We start from the raw sequence: 17,673 nt of genomic DNA, 5'->3' as shown, positions 1-17,673 counted from the left end.
GGAAAACCACCTACGCCAGTGAAACACTCTGGCAGGTCCATGCTCGGTTTCTCTTTAGGAGTGAATAATTCTCTGTCAGACTTAATGCAGGCCAGTTGCTCAGAGTTGTCCACCATTCTTCTGCCATCTAAATGGTCTGCTGTATTATGGTAGGATTAAAGCGTTGAAGCTTGGTGGCTGTTTGGGGCAATATGATACAGGTGATTTCTGGAGTTGTCCAGTGTGTTCATATCTTGCACATCATGTTGCCATCCTTCCGTGGTGGCCCACTACATCAGTACCTACGTGATTTCCCCAGGCAGATTACCCAAGTCAGATGTGCGAGTGCAGTCTCTTTGGAAAACGTTTAACCTTCCTGAGCAAGGAAGTAGCTGGGTCTGACACTTGATCTTCCTTGAACTCTTCCGGAGGTGCTATGATGCTTTCATGAGAGATGGAAGAAGCCTGATAGTGTTCCTATAACATATTATACAGAATGGGGAAAAACAGTAATACGTCGTGTTCTTTGAGTTAGTCAGCTGATTCTGATTCCAGCCCATCCAGCAATCCTGAATGAAGCTTCTGGATTCTATGGGTCTTGGTCCAGATCACTATCACCAAGATGTAGTTAGCTGCCCTTATCACCCAGCAGTAGTTATATGATCAGTAACTATATCAGTAACATATATCATTACATTGTAATGATATAACATTAGTTATATCATAGTAATGATATATGATAACATCACAGTTATATCATAGTAATGATATAACATATAACAATAGTTATATGATCAGTAACTATATCAGTAACATATATCATTACATTACAATGTTATAACATATATCATTACATAATCATCATATCATAACATATATCATTACATTAGTTACACATATCAGTAACTATATCATGTGATATGATGCTGGTGATGCACAGTAAGGTACACAGGTAACCAGATAATACTTCCTGATACGGCCTGGATTAAATCTCAAAATACTGATTTTAAAAACACTTTGATATTCACTGTTCCTTTCCAGTCCTTTAGTCTGTAATGGATATGATCATTCTGTCTTTCCAAGTCTTGAGAGTGCTCCTCACCTTGGGTGCTAATGGAGTTCAAGTAAGATTGTAATTTGGGTAACCTAACACTGATGCTTTCAAGAGAGCAGACTACAAGTATTCAAAGGCTTCTTTCAAACCTCATAAAGTGCATCTTCAGAAACAGAGATGGTAAAAAGGTGGCATGAAAAATTAAAGTAGTTTCTTGTACAAAATATCCATTATACCTGGAAAGCTCCAGGTACATCAGTACATGGCATACTTGGTGTGTATTAGCCATGTGTAATAATCCACATTTGTTTTGAGCTGTCTTTTGGATCTCTGATCATAAGATGGCCAAGTATTGTTTTCTTCATCAACATGCCATAGTGGAGTAACTTGATTTGTGCTCCATATGAAGTTAATCAGGGTGTTTGGAAACACTTATATCTGCAGTATTTGCTAGTGAGATTTATGCTGGAGAAATGGTTTTCTTCCCTTTGGTGTGTCTTCCTATGTCTAACTTGCTTAGTTAGATAGTCCAAGGAGAACTATGTTAACCAGCCCTTCTGGTTGGGATAATGGGCTTCTCAGGGACTGTGGCTTTTCTGAGCCAATCCTCTTCTACCTGGTTAAGCTCAATTGAAATTAAGTAGATTGAACTCTCCAGAACCTCCAGTATTACAGCAATAATTTTGACTACTTAGGGCAAGCTCTGTTCCTGTATCAGAAGGAAGTATCAGGAGGACATAACTGCATGGTGTTACAGAAAAATGTGGTGTTCAGAAACACTCAGACAATAGCTGACAAGAGTCTCCTTCATTCAGAGTCTAATTTCTGTCTACTGTGTGATAGAACAAGTGGTTTCAAGTAGCTCTTCATAAAAGTCCTTTAAGGTACATGTTCCCAGAAATAAATGTCCTGTGAAAAACAACCCCCTTCTCTGTAGCTCATGACTCCATCAACAATTTCAATTGCTTGCTCTCTCAGCCCTACATCCCAGCCTGCCCACAGTGTCATAGTCTCTACCCCCTGCCTTAGATGCCTGATCATCCCCCAAACGGCACTCAGCCTTTCAATGAGATGCAAATCACTGACAACCCACTGCCTATCTGGGAAAAGCTGTAAGCCATTTTCCGTCACACCCATAATGTGGGCACAACATTGAGAGGTGCCTCTTATGCCCAGTCAACCTTAGCTTTTGGAGCTAGGCCTGGGCCATCTCATATTAGGACTAGAAAATTGTTTTCAAAGTCTTTAGAAATTGAGATGACATGACTTAAGCACTACGCCTGCAGAATAAACTAACTTGGAGTGTTGTGATTTCTGACTCCAGAAAAATCAGTATTACAAACGAACCCATTTGGATTCTCCAAATGCAGATGATGATGATAAAGTGCAAGTTGTGCCAAGCAGCCAGCCACCCCTCCTGCTCGCTTGTCCTCAGAGCACAGCTTCTGCTGGCTAGTGTCATTACATAATGTTTCCATTACTGTATCAGAGTGCAATCTAGAATCAGATTTCATTGCTGCTAAAATCTGAATCTGAGCAACACGCATTTTTTCAGCATACCTAATTCATATGTTTCTTGTGTGTTTGTTTGGCTTCACCTATAAAATGTTATTGGGGCAGAAAAAAAAATCCTAGCAATTAGGGTAAACTATCACCTTACTCTCTGTTCTCCATTTGTGGTTTTTCATGTGGTATATTTGTGTTCCAGCGTATGTGGAAGCAAAACACGAATGTCTCATCTAGGCTGTATTTATAGCATGTTACTGGACAGCAAGTCTGAATCAGCCTTGCATACAGAAATGAGTGGATGTCATATTTAATCCAAATTTAGATGTTTACACTGAAAAAGGAGGCTGCAATAGATTTTCTGGTTCAAATAGAAGACTACTTTCATGTTCATCTTCTTTCCTATTTTGTACGTTGTGTGTAGACCGTATGGATTTCCCCTTGCTTTTATGTTTGCTGTGTTTCTATATCAAAAAAAAAAAAAAAAGGCCAAAAACAACTCTGTAAAAATGAAGTCAATTCTTGTGACAATGTGACAAAAGCCTTAGTTCTTGCTGTGGAGCACAGTGCAGGGATTCCACACAGCCACTGTCCCCTAGGGGTTTTCAAAGTCTTTTGGCAGCTTTATTGTTTCACATAGGCTATATCCCAAGTTTGTAGCCAGAGAATCCGACATAGACTATGCCAGTTGGATTTAAAGCCTGGCCAGCATCCTCAGCCAGTACTTATCCTGGGGAGGTAAGTGAGTTTTTCAATCAAATGGAGGAGTGTGGTAAACCAGTATGATCATGCTTTGAACTGATACAAAGCGTCAAGATTCTTTCCACTAGTCTTACAATTTATGCAATAAAAATTGTGTCAATATTAACCAGGAGTTTTATTTTGACCATATCTTGTCCATGAAAAGGCATGTGTCAAATTCATGTAAGTATGTTTTGTACATTTTCCCCCCTATATTTAGACAGAGCTCTTATTTATCCTGTTTATGTCTCCCATCTGCAATACGTGTCCTCAAGATCACCCACTTGGTATTCTTCGTGTACGTCTAGAACATCTTAATCGGAGTTTACTATGGCCTTTACAAAGACAAACCTTATTCAGGACCTTCCCTGCGAAGCTCCACACTGGCAAGTGCAGACTCACATTTCTAGTGGTCTCTCAGGTCTGGGACTCACTTATCCTTAATGGATATCTTGACTTTTTTCTGACCACATTAAAAAAACACCCTCTTTTTTAACTGTATCCTAGCAGGTCTGCAGAACGTCTCTCTAGCTACTCCTCTTATTAGATGACTGTAGTAAATTATCCCAACTTAATTCAGAATAAAGGTTATGCAGTCACCCTGTCTATCCTTGTGTTAATCTTCCTGCCTGCTTCTCTGTCTGTCCATGCATGCATCTCTAAGTTCCTTTTTAGTGGGGGCAAAGTTAATTACTGTCCTTTAATTTGTATAGAAGAGACTAATTAATGCCAATCTTGAGGAAGGAAGCAAAATTTTTGTACTTTTTATTTGGCAACAGGTAGCTGAACATGTTTATCTAACTTCTGACTTAGCATAGATAGCACTTTCATCTCTTCTCCAGGGTGGGGACCATCATAGGTTACATGGGGTGAGTTCAAGTATGTCCCATAGGAAAGGTTAGGAAGCAAAACCCAGAAAATTTGCAGAAGGCCAGGCTTCATCACTTTAATATGGTAAATAACTTGCAATGTGTTATATAATCTTTGGTCTGCTAGTGGAAATTTGGCTTGTGTTTTATGTAATAGCCATTAATCTCATGTGGACTGTTTTGTGCTTTAGCAGTCTTTTTTGGTGGTGGTGGATTTGATAATTTTAAATTTTGGGGCTATGTGAAAATTATTCTGCTTTCAAATCGGTCTTTCTTTGAAAAATGAAGATGTGAACGAGTATGGCAGGCATTCTAGTTAACAGTCTAACGCTGATGTGAACAATTTCTTCTAACTTTAAAGGTTAACAGCTGTGTCTATAGTTAGAAGCTTGTGATATATTGCACATGGTTTACACTCCCTCTTGCTGCTTCTGTATATAGATATGTGGCACTATCCTGTCCAGAATCCAGACAGAATCATCTGTCAGCTTCCGTACCATCTGAAAAGAAAACAGCAGGACAGTCATACATTGTAGTGTTTACTACACCGCAGTACACTGTGGATCAATGGCACTTCGATGGAATCATACGTTCTTGCTCTTCTGTACAAAAAATAACACAGCCGCTTTCGATGTGTCTGCTGCCTTTTTGAGCACTCACCTCTTCCAGATTTCCTGATCCAATGTGGATTAAAGATTACTCATGACACCATGCACTTGCTTTTCTGTTCAAGTGGGTCTGGTGCATGCTAAACTGCTTTGCGAAAGCTGTGGATATCTGTACTTTCAGTATCACGCTTTCACCAAAATAATGATAATTTCTGGAATTGTTGCTCTTGACACAAGGGGCATTTGAAAAGTGAAAGTTAAATCCTGGGTTGATTTCAGTGCATTAAATTAATATTTAATAATGCCTCCTCTAAAAAATAACAAGCTACAATATTTTATGAGGGTTCTCCAATGAACTGCGGTCCAGCAAGAGCTCAAGTAGAATGAAGTTTGAAAATTAGAGGAGTGGGGTCATGCTATTTCATAGAAAAGAAAAAAAACTCCAGTGCAGAAAGCACAGAAACATGTACTTGTTGCCTCTTAGAAGTGCCTCAGCATTCAAGGGGTGGCAAACAGGGGCACTGAATGGGAAGAAGAGCAAGAAAGTACTACCTACAATAAGGAGGCCCACAGGAGATGGTGAGAAGAAGGACCATCCTGTTTTCCTAGTTTGGCCAATCTGCACTTTGACAGTTAATAACTATGTTGTAGCAGTTGCCTGGGAATTTGAAGCACTAACGAATATTTTGTGCATTTGTGTCATGTGTTGGGCATTCAGAGTGTTTGCCACTGGCAGATGCTCGTGATGCTAGAAAGAACTAGCTCTCCTCTATCTGGCTTATTTATAGGTAGAAACAATTTAATATTTTTGTTCTTTGTCCACTGCTGCAGCTACTTGTAAAACTTTTCTTCTCCAGGATTCCGCCCCTTTGTCATTTCCAAATGTGGGAATTAGACTAGATAGTAAAAAATGGGTTTGCATATTGATTTTAGATACAGTTTCTGTACAGTATTTGATTGCTCAGAAAACACACTCATTTCTAAGAATTTGCTAAACCCTTTGTTTGCTTTTTGCCTAAACAAGCTGAGTAACAGATAAAGTCGGTAGGTGTGAGGAAGACTGGCAAATAATTTACCTGAGGCTTTAGGCTCTTCCATCGTTGCAGAAGTCATTCAGATGACTAACGCAGGATTTCTTGCTCTACACAGCTGTGCCTCTTTTAAGCATCAGAAGAGAAAGTGGAGTAGCTATATGCAAATAGTAAAAATATTCTTTATAAAAGGGAAGAAATGAACAGATTTTACTGAGAAACAGGTAAGCCAGCTGTCACACAGCAAATAATACATTCACACACTTTGAAGACAAAGAGCATAATTTTTCTGGAAGTGAGGTAGTGTACATATTCACACTATGGCTGTTTAAGTGGAGAACAGGAGAGAAAAGGAAAAGATGCATGTGGCTTATCTTCTGCTGAAGCCTTTGTGTAATTGTAACTCATTAAGCAACCCTGGTCAGAAAATACAGTCTAGGGCATTTCCTGATGTTTTCATGACCCAGTGAAAATGTGAAGAGGTACTAAACCCAGCTGGTCATTAACTTCCCTGTTAATGCCCTGGGCTGACTCATTATGTCTATAATAACCAATTAGATTTGGCTTCATTGGGCAATTAAAGCTTCCAAGTTGCTCCCATGGTGCCATGTTTCTTCTGGTTTGGTGTGAGGATCAGGCCTACACACTTTCCAGCCAGGCTGGGACTGTGCTTTCACCTGAAGCAACACCTTATTCCAACCACTGCTGCAAAGACCTTGTTAAAAGTGCAGACTTCTTCCACAGGGTCTGTAAAAATCCATTTCTCAATCTCAACTAACAGGAATAAAAGAGATGGTAACAAAAACAGCTACACAGTTATTAAGCATTATGATAATTTCAAATATTGGGGAGTTTTGTTTTGTCCTTACAGGCTTTCTGGTTGCACTTACTGCTTTTTTATTAGGTTCTTGCAATACCTGCAAAAACATTACTGTCTTCTGGACAGTATATAAATTATAAGAATGATGTTGTAGCAACTCAAATGCAAATCATATTCCTCCATTTAGCAGAAAGCCTTTTTTTAATTAGATTTTCATGGACTTGAAATCCGTTGTTAAATACTCATATTTTATGCTTAAACTTAAATAACATTAAAATAGCACTGAAGCAACGGTGGTAATTTCTGCTGAAAGCTGCAACTTCTAACTCATCACAATAAATTCACTGCAGGAAAATACAGGAGAATTAAAAACGGAGTCATATTGGATTTTTGTCTTTGGAAAACTTCTTGTCATCTTGATTGCTGCCATACACTAGATATGATAACTGAAAACTCCAAGTTTTCCCTGTCCCCGTGGTCCCCTGGAGAGGTCTGACTCCATATCCTCAGCGCTACAGATGCTACTCTTAAGATCAACAGTGCTTCAGCTTACTTGTATTTACAAGACCGTATTTTTTGGAAACGGTTTCAAGTGGCAGCTTTCGGTGCTGAAGCGAAGGAACCCCTCTGTCCCTTCCTCCCTTCTACAGTGCGTCATGCCGGCACCTTGCCCATACGTCACCCCGTGGTGTGGGTGAGGTTGCCACAGCAACAGCACACACTCGGTCACATCCCCTATAGCTACAGAGGTGTGAGTCAGTTTGAAAGTTTTCCTAGGTTTTTATTTGTCTGCGATGTGCTGCTCAGCCATCTGCAGTTACTCGCCCATCCAGTGCTCACAGACCTGCTGGTAACCCTCAGTGGGGTTGCTTTTGGTATTTGCACCTCCATCCTTTCGGGTGAAATCTGCAGATCGGTCCTGGGCAGTCAGTCACCTGCCCATCCTGCAGTACAGAAACCAGCTGGTTCATCAGCCATCCCATAGACATGCCAGGCAGCTGGGCAATAACTAAGTTCATATTTACTTTTCAAAGGATATGTAAAGCAGTGGTAGTGAGTAACTGCTGAAGAATAAAACTGGAGTTACCTACAGTGCATTGTAAAACCTGATTTTCTTTCTGTTAAAGCAGTGAGATAAGTTTTCAGTAATATCTAACTTACAACTCTGCTCATTTTTGCAGACATGGAGATGACTTGATTGTGACACCATTTGCTCAGGTAGGCACAATTTTGCCATATTTCTCACATGATCTTGCAACTTAAAGGCCAAATGGCCAAACTGTTTCTTTTCCGTTGTTAGTATTATATAAAATATGTTTGCTTGAAACAGGAAAAAACAGTCTAAACAAAGTCAAAAACCTCCCACTCTGTTATCTATACCTCTCTTTTTTTAATGCTCTTTGATAATCTGAAAAGTTGAAGTGCAACAACACAATAAACACCTTCAACTGATTTCTTTTCAAATACTGTAGCAGACAGTCATGATGAAGACGTGCTCCCTGTTATTCTCGTGCTTTTTATAATTACAATTTCTCCTTTTGAACATCTTTTATGTATTCAATGCAAGGTAATTGTTAGATGCAAGATAAGTTTTACCCAGAATACTTATGTTCCGTTACAAAACTATCTCTGTTTGATTTTTCCATTCAGATTCTGTTTTATAAAATATCAGCTCAAAATAATTTACATTGAAATAAATTTACATCGAAACTCCACAGTTTTTAGCAATAGACCTGTCTTGTCATGTATGAAAAATTAACACTGATATCCTTTTAACTCATGATGCCAGGTTTTACCCTGTAATAGATAGGAATGAAAGTTAATTCAGTGTAACTACAGGGGGGGAAATAAATCTGGAACTCATATGTGATTGAAGGTGAATGGAAAGAGAAAGGTTGAGTCACACAGGAGTCTCAAGAAGAAGGTGTCCAGCTTCTGTCTGAACATGCAGGTTGCTTTGGCCTAATGATCAGCTGTTAAAAAAAATGATATTCATTTAATAGGTTATTATATATTTCATTATATTGTAAACAGATACAGTGTTTATAAGACACTGGCTGATCAAATCCTTAATATGAAGAATACCTTCATCTTTTATTAGCTGAGAAAAGATGAAGCCAGGGCCTTTTTTAAGAATGCTTTAAGATCTTTCAAATGGTAAATACACTTCAACAATAATGGAAGAGAAGAAATTACAGGCAAAACAAGAGGGGAAAAAAGTAAAACCACTTCTGGTTTTAGTTCCTCAGGAAACATAAAAACCCTAACTCTTGAGCACAGAAAAAATACAAATTTTATGGTGGTCAAGCAATCCAATAATATTTACTATAGTTGAGTTCATGTTCATTGTCATCTGAATTTTTATTACAAATTATGCCACATAGATAAGACGGGTTATAGCATGCCTAGAAAAACAGCAAATATTGCACACTATTAATGGATATTTTTTTCCTGGGACAAAACACCTGCTTTGTTTTAAGGGAGGTTTTGTATTCTGGTTGGCATTGATGGACGTGCTTCAGCAATTAAAGCAGGAGCAGTTGAATGTTATTGCTACTTGCACCAAGGTTCTGTAATTGATTATTTGAGAGCTTTTAGTATTTCAGTGCAAAACCCCGTTAGCAGTGGTTTAAATCAACCTGTTTTCATTTGCATTGAGCAGGGGAAAGGGCACTCACAGTGTGAGTTATCGCATGTCACATTCCCTGACACAGAGGGAATTGAGATGCAGTTCAGACAGTGTGCCTAATGGAGGGGAAGTGACATCTGATTAGACTCCTAGGAAAAACGTAGCCCCTATCTAAAAGTCATTTGAATATGCAAAATCCCATCTCCCAGTGGGGCTTGCTCACAGACTCCATCTGCAGCCAAGCACAGGGCTCGTCCCTCTGAGTGACGTTAGCAGTATTAGGACCTCGCTCAGGACTTCAGAAATTGGATCCCATCTGGCAGTACAATGTCTACACATCATACAGAACACCCTTTTAATGTCTTCCTAGAGCAATATTTCATCACATAGATGCGTTTTTGTGCTGCAAACAGCCAAAGCACCATTTTAATCCATTCGGGGATTCCTGGTGGCAGTAGACCATGACGTGTGGAACACATGTTCCAGCTATTTCAAACTGTCTGTATTTTCTTCAATTGATCAGGAGGCTTGTTTCATCTGATCATGAGCCACCTGGTGGTACTAGTTCCAGTTTTAGCATTTCAGTTACTATTCAGCACATCACCATGGTAGTGTGCCTGCATTTGTTAACTGGAGGCAGGGTGGCATGCTGTGTCCCCCACACAGAATTTGGCTCCAGGACAAGATAATTTACTATTTTCACCAGAATGGAATTTTGTAAGCTAAAATTAAAAAATCTATCACAAGGATATTATTAGTTGCACTTTCCTATATTGTAATATACAGCAACTGCTCTAATTTAATTATTCATAGAATTTAGCTTGTCAAAATCATTTGAGTGATTTGAAATTTAAGGACCAATTCTGTAGGTTTCTTATCATCAGAAAAGTTTTATTTTTTAAATTCACTTGCAACTGTTTGCATATAACTTGATTTTGAAAATAATGTTATTTACTTAGGGATAAAACCTAAAGAGGTTTGCAGGTGACTGGTTGCTTTTTGCTCACAAATCTAACTCTAGAAACATTAAGCACAAGTGGAACTTCTGTGGACAAAGAAACTGTCACTTAAAGCAAATTATAATGAAAATTTGAAATATTATTTTATGTACTTATACTATAATAGACTTACAAATATTAATACCCCTATACAGTAAATCAAGTTGTTTAGCTCCACTGTGGCCAATGGCCAAAGTTTTTGCTGTCACTTCTACATTCATTGCTATGTATGTGAGGACGCCTTGCACTTGCAGAAACTCAAAATATGTGCATGTATGCTAAAGCAGCTGGGATGCTGCGCAGATGCTGAACATTTCAGCCCTGGACCTACAAAACAGTTATCTCACCTGCCAGAAGAACAAATAGGAGGACATACAAACCAAGCAGTCAAGTCTGCTTTCTGAAAAAGGAGGGAGTCATAATATCTCAGACAGTGGAAAAATCTGGTCCATGTGCATAGTGGTGGGCACGGTAGAGAGACTCCCTTGTAGCTCTTCAGGGACCCAAGTGCGTGTCCAGCAAGGCTCATTAGCCTCCACTCATAACTGGCCCTGAGCAACCTTGCAGCTCTGCACACTTCTTTCCCCAGCACCCCAGGTACTAAGTGTCCTGTTATTTCAGATCCAACACGTACCTCAGCTAGGTTCATGTTTTCACATGGCATAGTGCCTAGCCTACTAACCTTTCTGAAACAGCCCTGTGAGCAGGTTCAGAGTCATTCATTGCAGTCCAGCAGAGGCAGAGCTAATAAGCATGGCTGTACCTGAGATCACTCACCAAAGAATCACTTTGTACCTTTGTACGTGCTCCCAGTTCTCAGTGCACCTGAATATACAGCCAATTTGAGTCCAACAGGGCTTATTGAGTAGGAACTTGCAGCCAGGAAAACCGACTACATTTTTTCCTGGCCTGAGACAGCTCTGGGAGCCCCATAGATACATTTCCCTGGTAATACGAGCACATACAAGCTGTCTCAGCATCCTGGCACACATAGACCGAACCCAGGCAGATTCACAGAAGAGAACTGAAAATGGATTGCAGTCACTAAAATGTATGTCTTACCTTAATAGGCCCAACTTTTTTGTTTATGCTTTCCTTCTCCTTCCACCTTCAGCTCATCCTTTCCTTTTTCAATATTTTCATACTTCAGCAGTTTTTCTTTGTATTTTATGTATTAATTTTTTAACTTTTGAACTCCAAGATCTTCTTTCCCCTTCTGCTAAGTTCATGTCTGATTTCCATTTGTGTATATCCAACATCTAAATACAACATTTGTTAGTGTCACTGTACCCTGGGCATGCAAATTTGATGTCATATATAATTATTTTTATTCCATGCTGAATGTAAAATATGTGAGTTTGCCTCCTGATCTTTGGAAAGGAAAACATAATGAAATTAATACTGTCTAATTAGGCAACAAATGTATTTTTATTATCTTAACTCATTTGGAAATTATCTACAATAGTTTGAATGCTGCCAGTCATTATCTCCTGAATATTTTCTGTCTGTTAGAAGCTTTCACTAAGTCCTTCTTTTCTCTTCAGCCTCCTACCCCCTTCCTATGTCATGTATAAATTTAAGGGGCTATGAAAAGAGGGTTGTATCCTCCTTGACTCAGACCTCTGGAACCCACATTCCCATTCCCTCCTTCGTTATTCCTAGGACAGGTTCACCAGGGAATCAGCCCAGTCTGGGCTGAGAAACAACAATGGGCAACTCCTGCAAAGACTCACCAGTGATTAGTGTTGCTGCCTCCTCCTGTTCCCAGTCTGGTTCCAACCAACTCATGGTTCCTCTCTGACATCAGCTGAACTGCCTCTCCCTCGCTGAGGGGTGCATCTTGTTATCCTTACATGGTACAAAATTTATTGCATCTATCCAGCTGCCTTCAGAAGGGAGTGCCTATGCCACTTACCACAAGAAGACACTCCTCTACTGCCTCCACTAGCTGCTATCTTGCATGAAATTAAGTCCAGAAAGGAAGTAGCTAATTTATGTCGCCTTTCCCAATATGCAAAGCTTGTAAGAGCCTGCAGACATTTCCCACCTACTCAGGTGATACCTTCCTCCTACTCTGGCCTTCTACACTAAGTCCCCAAATCAACTGTGCCCCTTAAAGGAGCCACTTTTATTTTTCCTGGCAACTTAGACAATCTCATTCCCTTTGTCCTTTGAGGTTTGTGGGGGCTGAACTGCAAATGGAAAATTCTGTAATCATTTCTTATGCATGAAGTATTAGGCTTGAATGGGCTATTATCTTCCAAACACAAATGCTTTTATGGTCATTTTAAAGAACTAAGTAGTATTCTGTGAAAAACTTTCCTCCTCTTCAAGTAAGTCTGCCTTTAAACACATAATGAGTTGTTTATGAGGAAAAAAAAAGAAATAAACTATTGCCCTTGTATTACAGACATGTTATTGTTAAATAATGGTCAAAGGCTTCAGACAAACAAACCCTGGAAACCTTTTACAGTTGTTTTGCAATGTCCTTTCCTTTTTCTTTCAGCACAGTGGCGGGGAGACAAATCAATCTCACCTGTGCAGAAATTTAGACTGAAACCATTTTGTCTGTTCCAGGTGCTGGCCAGCCTGCGTACTGTACGAAATAACTTCGCTGCATTAACCAATTTACAAGATCGGGCACCCAGCAAGTGAGTGTCAATTTTTGGCCACTGAACTTTTTGCAGTGATACTTTTTAAATGTAAACTAAGAATAACAATTAGATGTTACAGATTTCAGTCTGTGCCACCAAACCTGCATAAAACATGGATAAGTAATGAGTTTATTAATCCCTTGAAGATGCTATACTTGATAGCTGAGACAACAGCCTCCTTGCCTACTAATTGCTCTTGCATTGCTCTCCTTGCATAAACTTGGAGTGGTTATGTGCTATTTATATGATTTTCAATAAATTAGTCATATGTCAAAGATCATTCAAAGATGATCATTCAGGCAGAGTCTGAGTCTTGCAAATGAACCAAAGTGAGCACCCAGCTACACTAATTGTGAGCTACTTGCATGATCTGAACCTAGTACTCTGCCTAACTCATCCGAGATAATGACATCCCACTTATCCACAGTAGTTCATGACTATAAATGAGACATTATAAATATGATCTTTCTCCAATCATGTTACAGCGTCACAGCTAACATTAACGTTACTTATACTGGCAAATTTTGTAGTGGAGTCATTTCCCTCACCCAAAATTTGCATCTCTAGAACTTAGAAGTAATTAACATTCCAAAGACAGCTGCCTACCGTTGCATATGCAGTGCCACTAAAAGGTATTTCCAGGCCCCTTGGTTGCAATATGCAGACCCAATGTGGCCCCTGCTTGCAGTCATCCACACATCCCTACGCAGCTGTGTCAGTCCAGAAACTTCTAGCTTTCTTCAATGGGCAAAGCAGTCCACTGAGCTGTTTGCCCTAAAGATTATTGTGAAAGGTATACACAAAATAATGTGTGAAATGTATATGCAAAATAATATAAATAAATAATAATAGACATATTAACAATATTATATTATTAATATTATATAATAATATTATATTAATTAAATTGTTAATATAATATAATAACATATTAAGAATAAGAATAATAGAAATAAGTATTTCAGGTCAGAGAATGTGGGCAGTGCAAGCCATGTTACAATAATGATAACTGTGTATATAAATCAAACTTCAAGCTAGGTATAAGCTCTAGACATGATTAGGCAGGTTTTTAATGAACTTGTAAATTCCTAAAATATTCCTCTCTTGGAGTTCCCAATATGCAGAGAGGTTTCAGGGTCAGTTGTGAATTCCATTCTACACTAGAAAGAAATATGTCTTCTAAACAACCTTTTTATTTGTCAATGCCAGGGTATTCCAGTCGCAAATAATTTCCCAAGGAAATGTATTTTCTATTATACTGTTCAAGGATTCAGTCATCTGTGAGTTTATCAGGCTTATACCTTTTTTTTCTTTTCTTTTAAACAGACGATCACCAATGTGTAACCAACCATCTATTAACAAAGCAACTATAACAGGTAAGAAGAATTAATATGACTAAAATTACTCTGTGAAACCATCATAGGTCTCTAAATTTAATATTTATTTATAAAAATGTCTCACTGAAAACTGCATTTTATAATAATAACTTTATATTTTTTCATATCCTTATATCTGTTTTATTAAAGAATATTTGAGTCATGTGGTGACTCAAATTGGTGACTTTTGGTGTTGTATCATGTTAGCTTTCTGATTTCTGTCTTATTATCCTGGTTTTAATTTTAAGTTCTTTCCCAAATTTTTTTTCCTTATATACCAGTGTGTGACTGTGTCATGACTAGCTTCATTAGTAACTTTTTGCAATTAAATGTAGTAGAAAGAACTGGTATGCGGAATGCATCGATCTTTCATTTGGGACATGCAGTTCTGTAGCTATCCCAAGGCAAAGTCTTCACAATGACTTTTCTGATTTAGGACGGTAAATTCTATTTCTATAGCATTTGTAGGTGTGTAAGAGAAAAATAATTCCTTTGTAAAAGACACTATTATTTCTAAAGAAACATTAACTTGAAAACAGGACTGGCATTGTAACTTACATGAACACTTTTGAAAATTTTACCCTGCGGCACTTTTGGTTATTATTATGGCAACTTGGTCTTGGACGTCTTTATGGGAACACACTTTATTTGACCTTATATTTTTTTACATCATGTTAATCCATGTGTTCTTACACTGTGTAATTTTCCAGATAGTTACAATCTCTATGATGTGTTGGCAGAGTGAAAGAGCATTTGCTTTGCCTCTTGATGAAAGTATACAGACACTTACTAAACAAACAATTTATCATTTAAACCAAAAATTTAACATTTCCAGAATTTTCAAAATAGCTCGTCTTTTTAATTGTATAATAGATTTGTAACTCAAGGAAGAAATGGTACTTCAGCTCTTTTGAGGACAAGTGTGGCTTTGTCATGTTCGTTTCTGGTTTTAGGCTCTGGAATGTGTTAACATTGTTAGTTTTTTTCATCTAGCTTCACACCTCTAACCTCTAAAAGACCCAGTCTTGGCAGTTCTGTACCATTTTATTCTCCTAGGTACTCATCATGTAATCTGAGCATTTGTGTGTAGGGCTCATCAGGGAACAGAAGGTTAAATCTTTAAATCTATTCTATAAAGAGAAAAGCATCCTTAGTTAAGAATGGTCTGCAATCATACTTAAATTCATGGTAATTAAATAAATAGGAAGGGGAGACAGATAAATCCTTAGATCAAATATAATCATAATCCTCTGTTAATGTATTCCTTTAAGAGGTAATTTTGGGCATTGGTTTCAAATTACTTTCCATGAGACATTTCAGTTATTGAAGATGTTACACCTATTTTTAATTGTGGGATTTGTCTCATACAATGCAGTCATCCACAAGTCTGTTATATTAGCTGGAGACAGAGATACTGGAAAAGACGGCTCTTTCTCTGGTTCCAAGGGACTAACTTTGGAAAGCCTATAACACAGTAAAATCCCTGACAGTAAAAGAAAATGTGATATCCAGAAGAGAAGATATGCACGCATGTGAACACACAGCAAGCCTACCTTATGTGCTCTCCCAGAGTTGTTTGCCTGAGGTCAGCTGCTTTTCTCCAGCAGGAGAAGCTGCTCATACAGCAGGACCCAAGACACACTCTGCTGGAAGATGCTGTTGCTCTTTTTAAATTCCCCCCGATCTGAAGGTTTCCATTCAGTTAATCCTCAGAGTGCACTCTACATGTCAGAAGCAATAAATCAGCTGAAGTTTTAATGTTTAGAAGGAAGGTGGTGTAGTCAGTGCGGCAATTAATCTAGAAAATGCTTCTGTGCCAAGAAATTTAAAGGAAGCAAGAGAAGGCAAAGAACAGTAAGGATAATTTAATCTAATTTAGTTTAATCTGATTTCTCAGAGATGCTGCTGGAATTGCTGTGCCCAAATTATGCATTGAATGGGGTGAGCTGGGGTCTGTGTGCATGGGATATAAGTGGCTAAAAGACTTTAATAATACAGGAAAGCTATTAAACCATGTAAAGCATGAAAATCGCTACAATTCATTTTGACTGTTGAATGGAGATTGAGGCTGGATACTATTTTGCCTGAACGGGTTTGCCCGTTCTTAGTCATAGACTGTTTTTGATATTTCCATAGCAACAAATTTCATGGCATAAGCGCAGAAGTATGCATAGGTGCTTTCTTGGGGCATATAAAATCCTAGTAAAACATGTTGCACTACAGCACTATGCCAAGAAGGAGGACATGTTACAAACACTTTTCCTGCTCTTCACAGAATGATTGAAAACCCTTTCAGATGCTACTAACCTTTTTGAATTCTTCTGGGGAACGTTTGAAATGTAGCTTGTGCAGATCCTTCCAGCTGAGAAATCCTCCTGGTCATGCTGTTCTCCGAGTTCATGTCATGGAGTATCCAGAACACTACACCAGACAGGTGGACCCCCGTCACATCATCCAGATGGCTCAGCTAGCAATCTCAGCAAGAACTGATCACCCAGTGTGACAAACTAGGTGACTGGGAGGCACAGTGTCACTACACTAAGTCAATGCTAAACCAGAAACAGATACTTAAGATGGAGAGTTTATGTTGCTAAGCTTCCTGGAAGAATTGTCTTTGGGAAGACTGAGGAAAGGGATGATCACAGAAAGCAAAAGTATAGCAAAAGGGAACTACTGCAGAAGACACAGTGAAGAAGACAAGGGAAAGATAAAAAGTGATTTGGTAAAGCCAAGTGACTAAAATAGTAAGAGCAAAATTCTCCCCTTTACTATTTTAAGAATTCACCCTGAGGCATAAATGTGAGAGAAAATGCATTAGCAAAAAAGTAAGAAAGTGTGGAACCAAGAAGTAAAGCAGCACAGGAATCAAATGTTCAAATTCTTAGAAGCAACAGCAACCATGGTGGCCTTAAAATTTGCAGTGATTTTTCAATGTAAATATATAGAAGTTGATGATTAAAATACGGTCTGTTCTATTCAATATATCCACATGAATCCCTCTTAGAAACTGTTGAAAGAAGCTAATAAATATCAATGGCATACTTGATCTTCAGTATCAGCCAAGTATGCTATAGCATGCTGAGTGCTTCTTTTGCAGACAAATTAGGGGGTAGGAGGTGGGAGCTTTTCGTGTAACAACAGACTTCTTAGACGCCACTTTTCTTACTTGCTTTAGACATCTAGGTTGTAGATATCTATTTTGAGGGTCTTTAGAGTCTCCTTATAGTCAGTGTGAATAAACAGACATGAAAACTGACCTATTTAGATGTCTTCTTTAAAGGGAGATTAATTGCTCCCTAAAAGTGCCGTCTCTCTCCCATGACTGAGGCCAGCGTAGGATAACTCCCTGTTTGCTGTACAGTGCTTCCCTGCCTGGTGTTTTGTGCTTCAACCAGAAGAGGGGTTCCT

The 17,673-nt window shown here is 38.6% G+C and overlaps 1 protein-coding gene across 4 annotated transcripts in view; it reads left to right on the top strand.

The window, feature by feature from the left end:
- Positions 1-17,673, top strand: part of PDE4D (phosphodiesterase 4D) — a 479,877-nt gene that overhangs the window by 361,100 nt on the left and 101,104 nt on the right. For all 4 annotated transcript variants that reach the window (XM_075526394.1, XM_075526393.1, XM_075526396.1 and 1 more), the window contains 3 exons: positions 7,790-7,826; positions 12,813-12,886; positions 14,216-14,265. In XM_075526394.1, coding sequence (XP_075382509.1) covers positions 7,790-7,826; positions 12,813-12,886; positions 14,216-14,265 — 161 coding nt within the window. The remainder of the gene's footprint in view (positions 1-7,789; positions 7,827-12,812; positions 12,887-14,215; positions 14,266-17,673) is intronic.

Source organism: Mycteria americana, chromosome Z (assembly GCF_035582795.1).
Source record: "Mycteria americana isolate JAX WOST 10 ecotype Jacksonville Zoo and Gardens chromosome Z, USCA_MyAme_1.0, whole genome shotgun sequence".
NCBI lineage: Eukaryota > Metazoa > Chordata > Aves > Ciconiiformes > Ciconiidae > Mycteria > Mycteria americana.
This window is presented reverse-complemented; position numbering and strand designations above follow the sequence as displayed.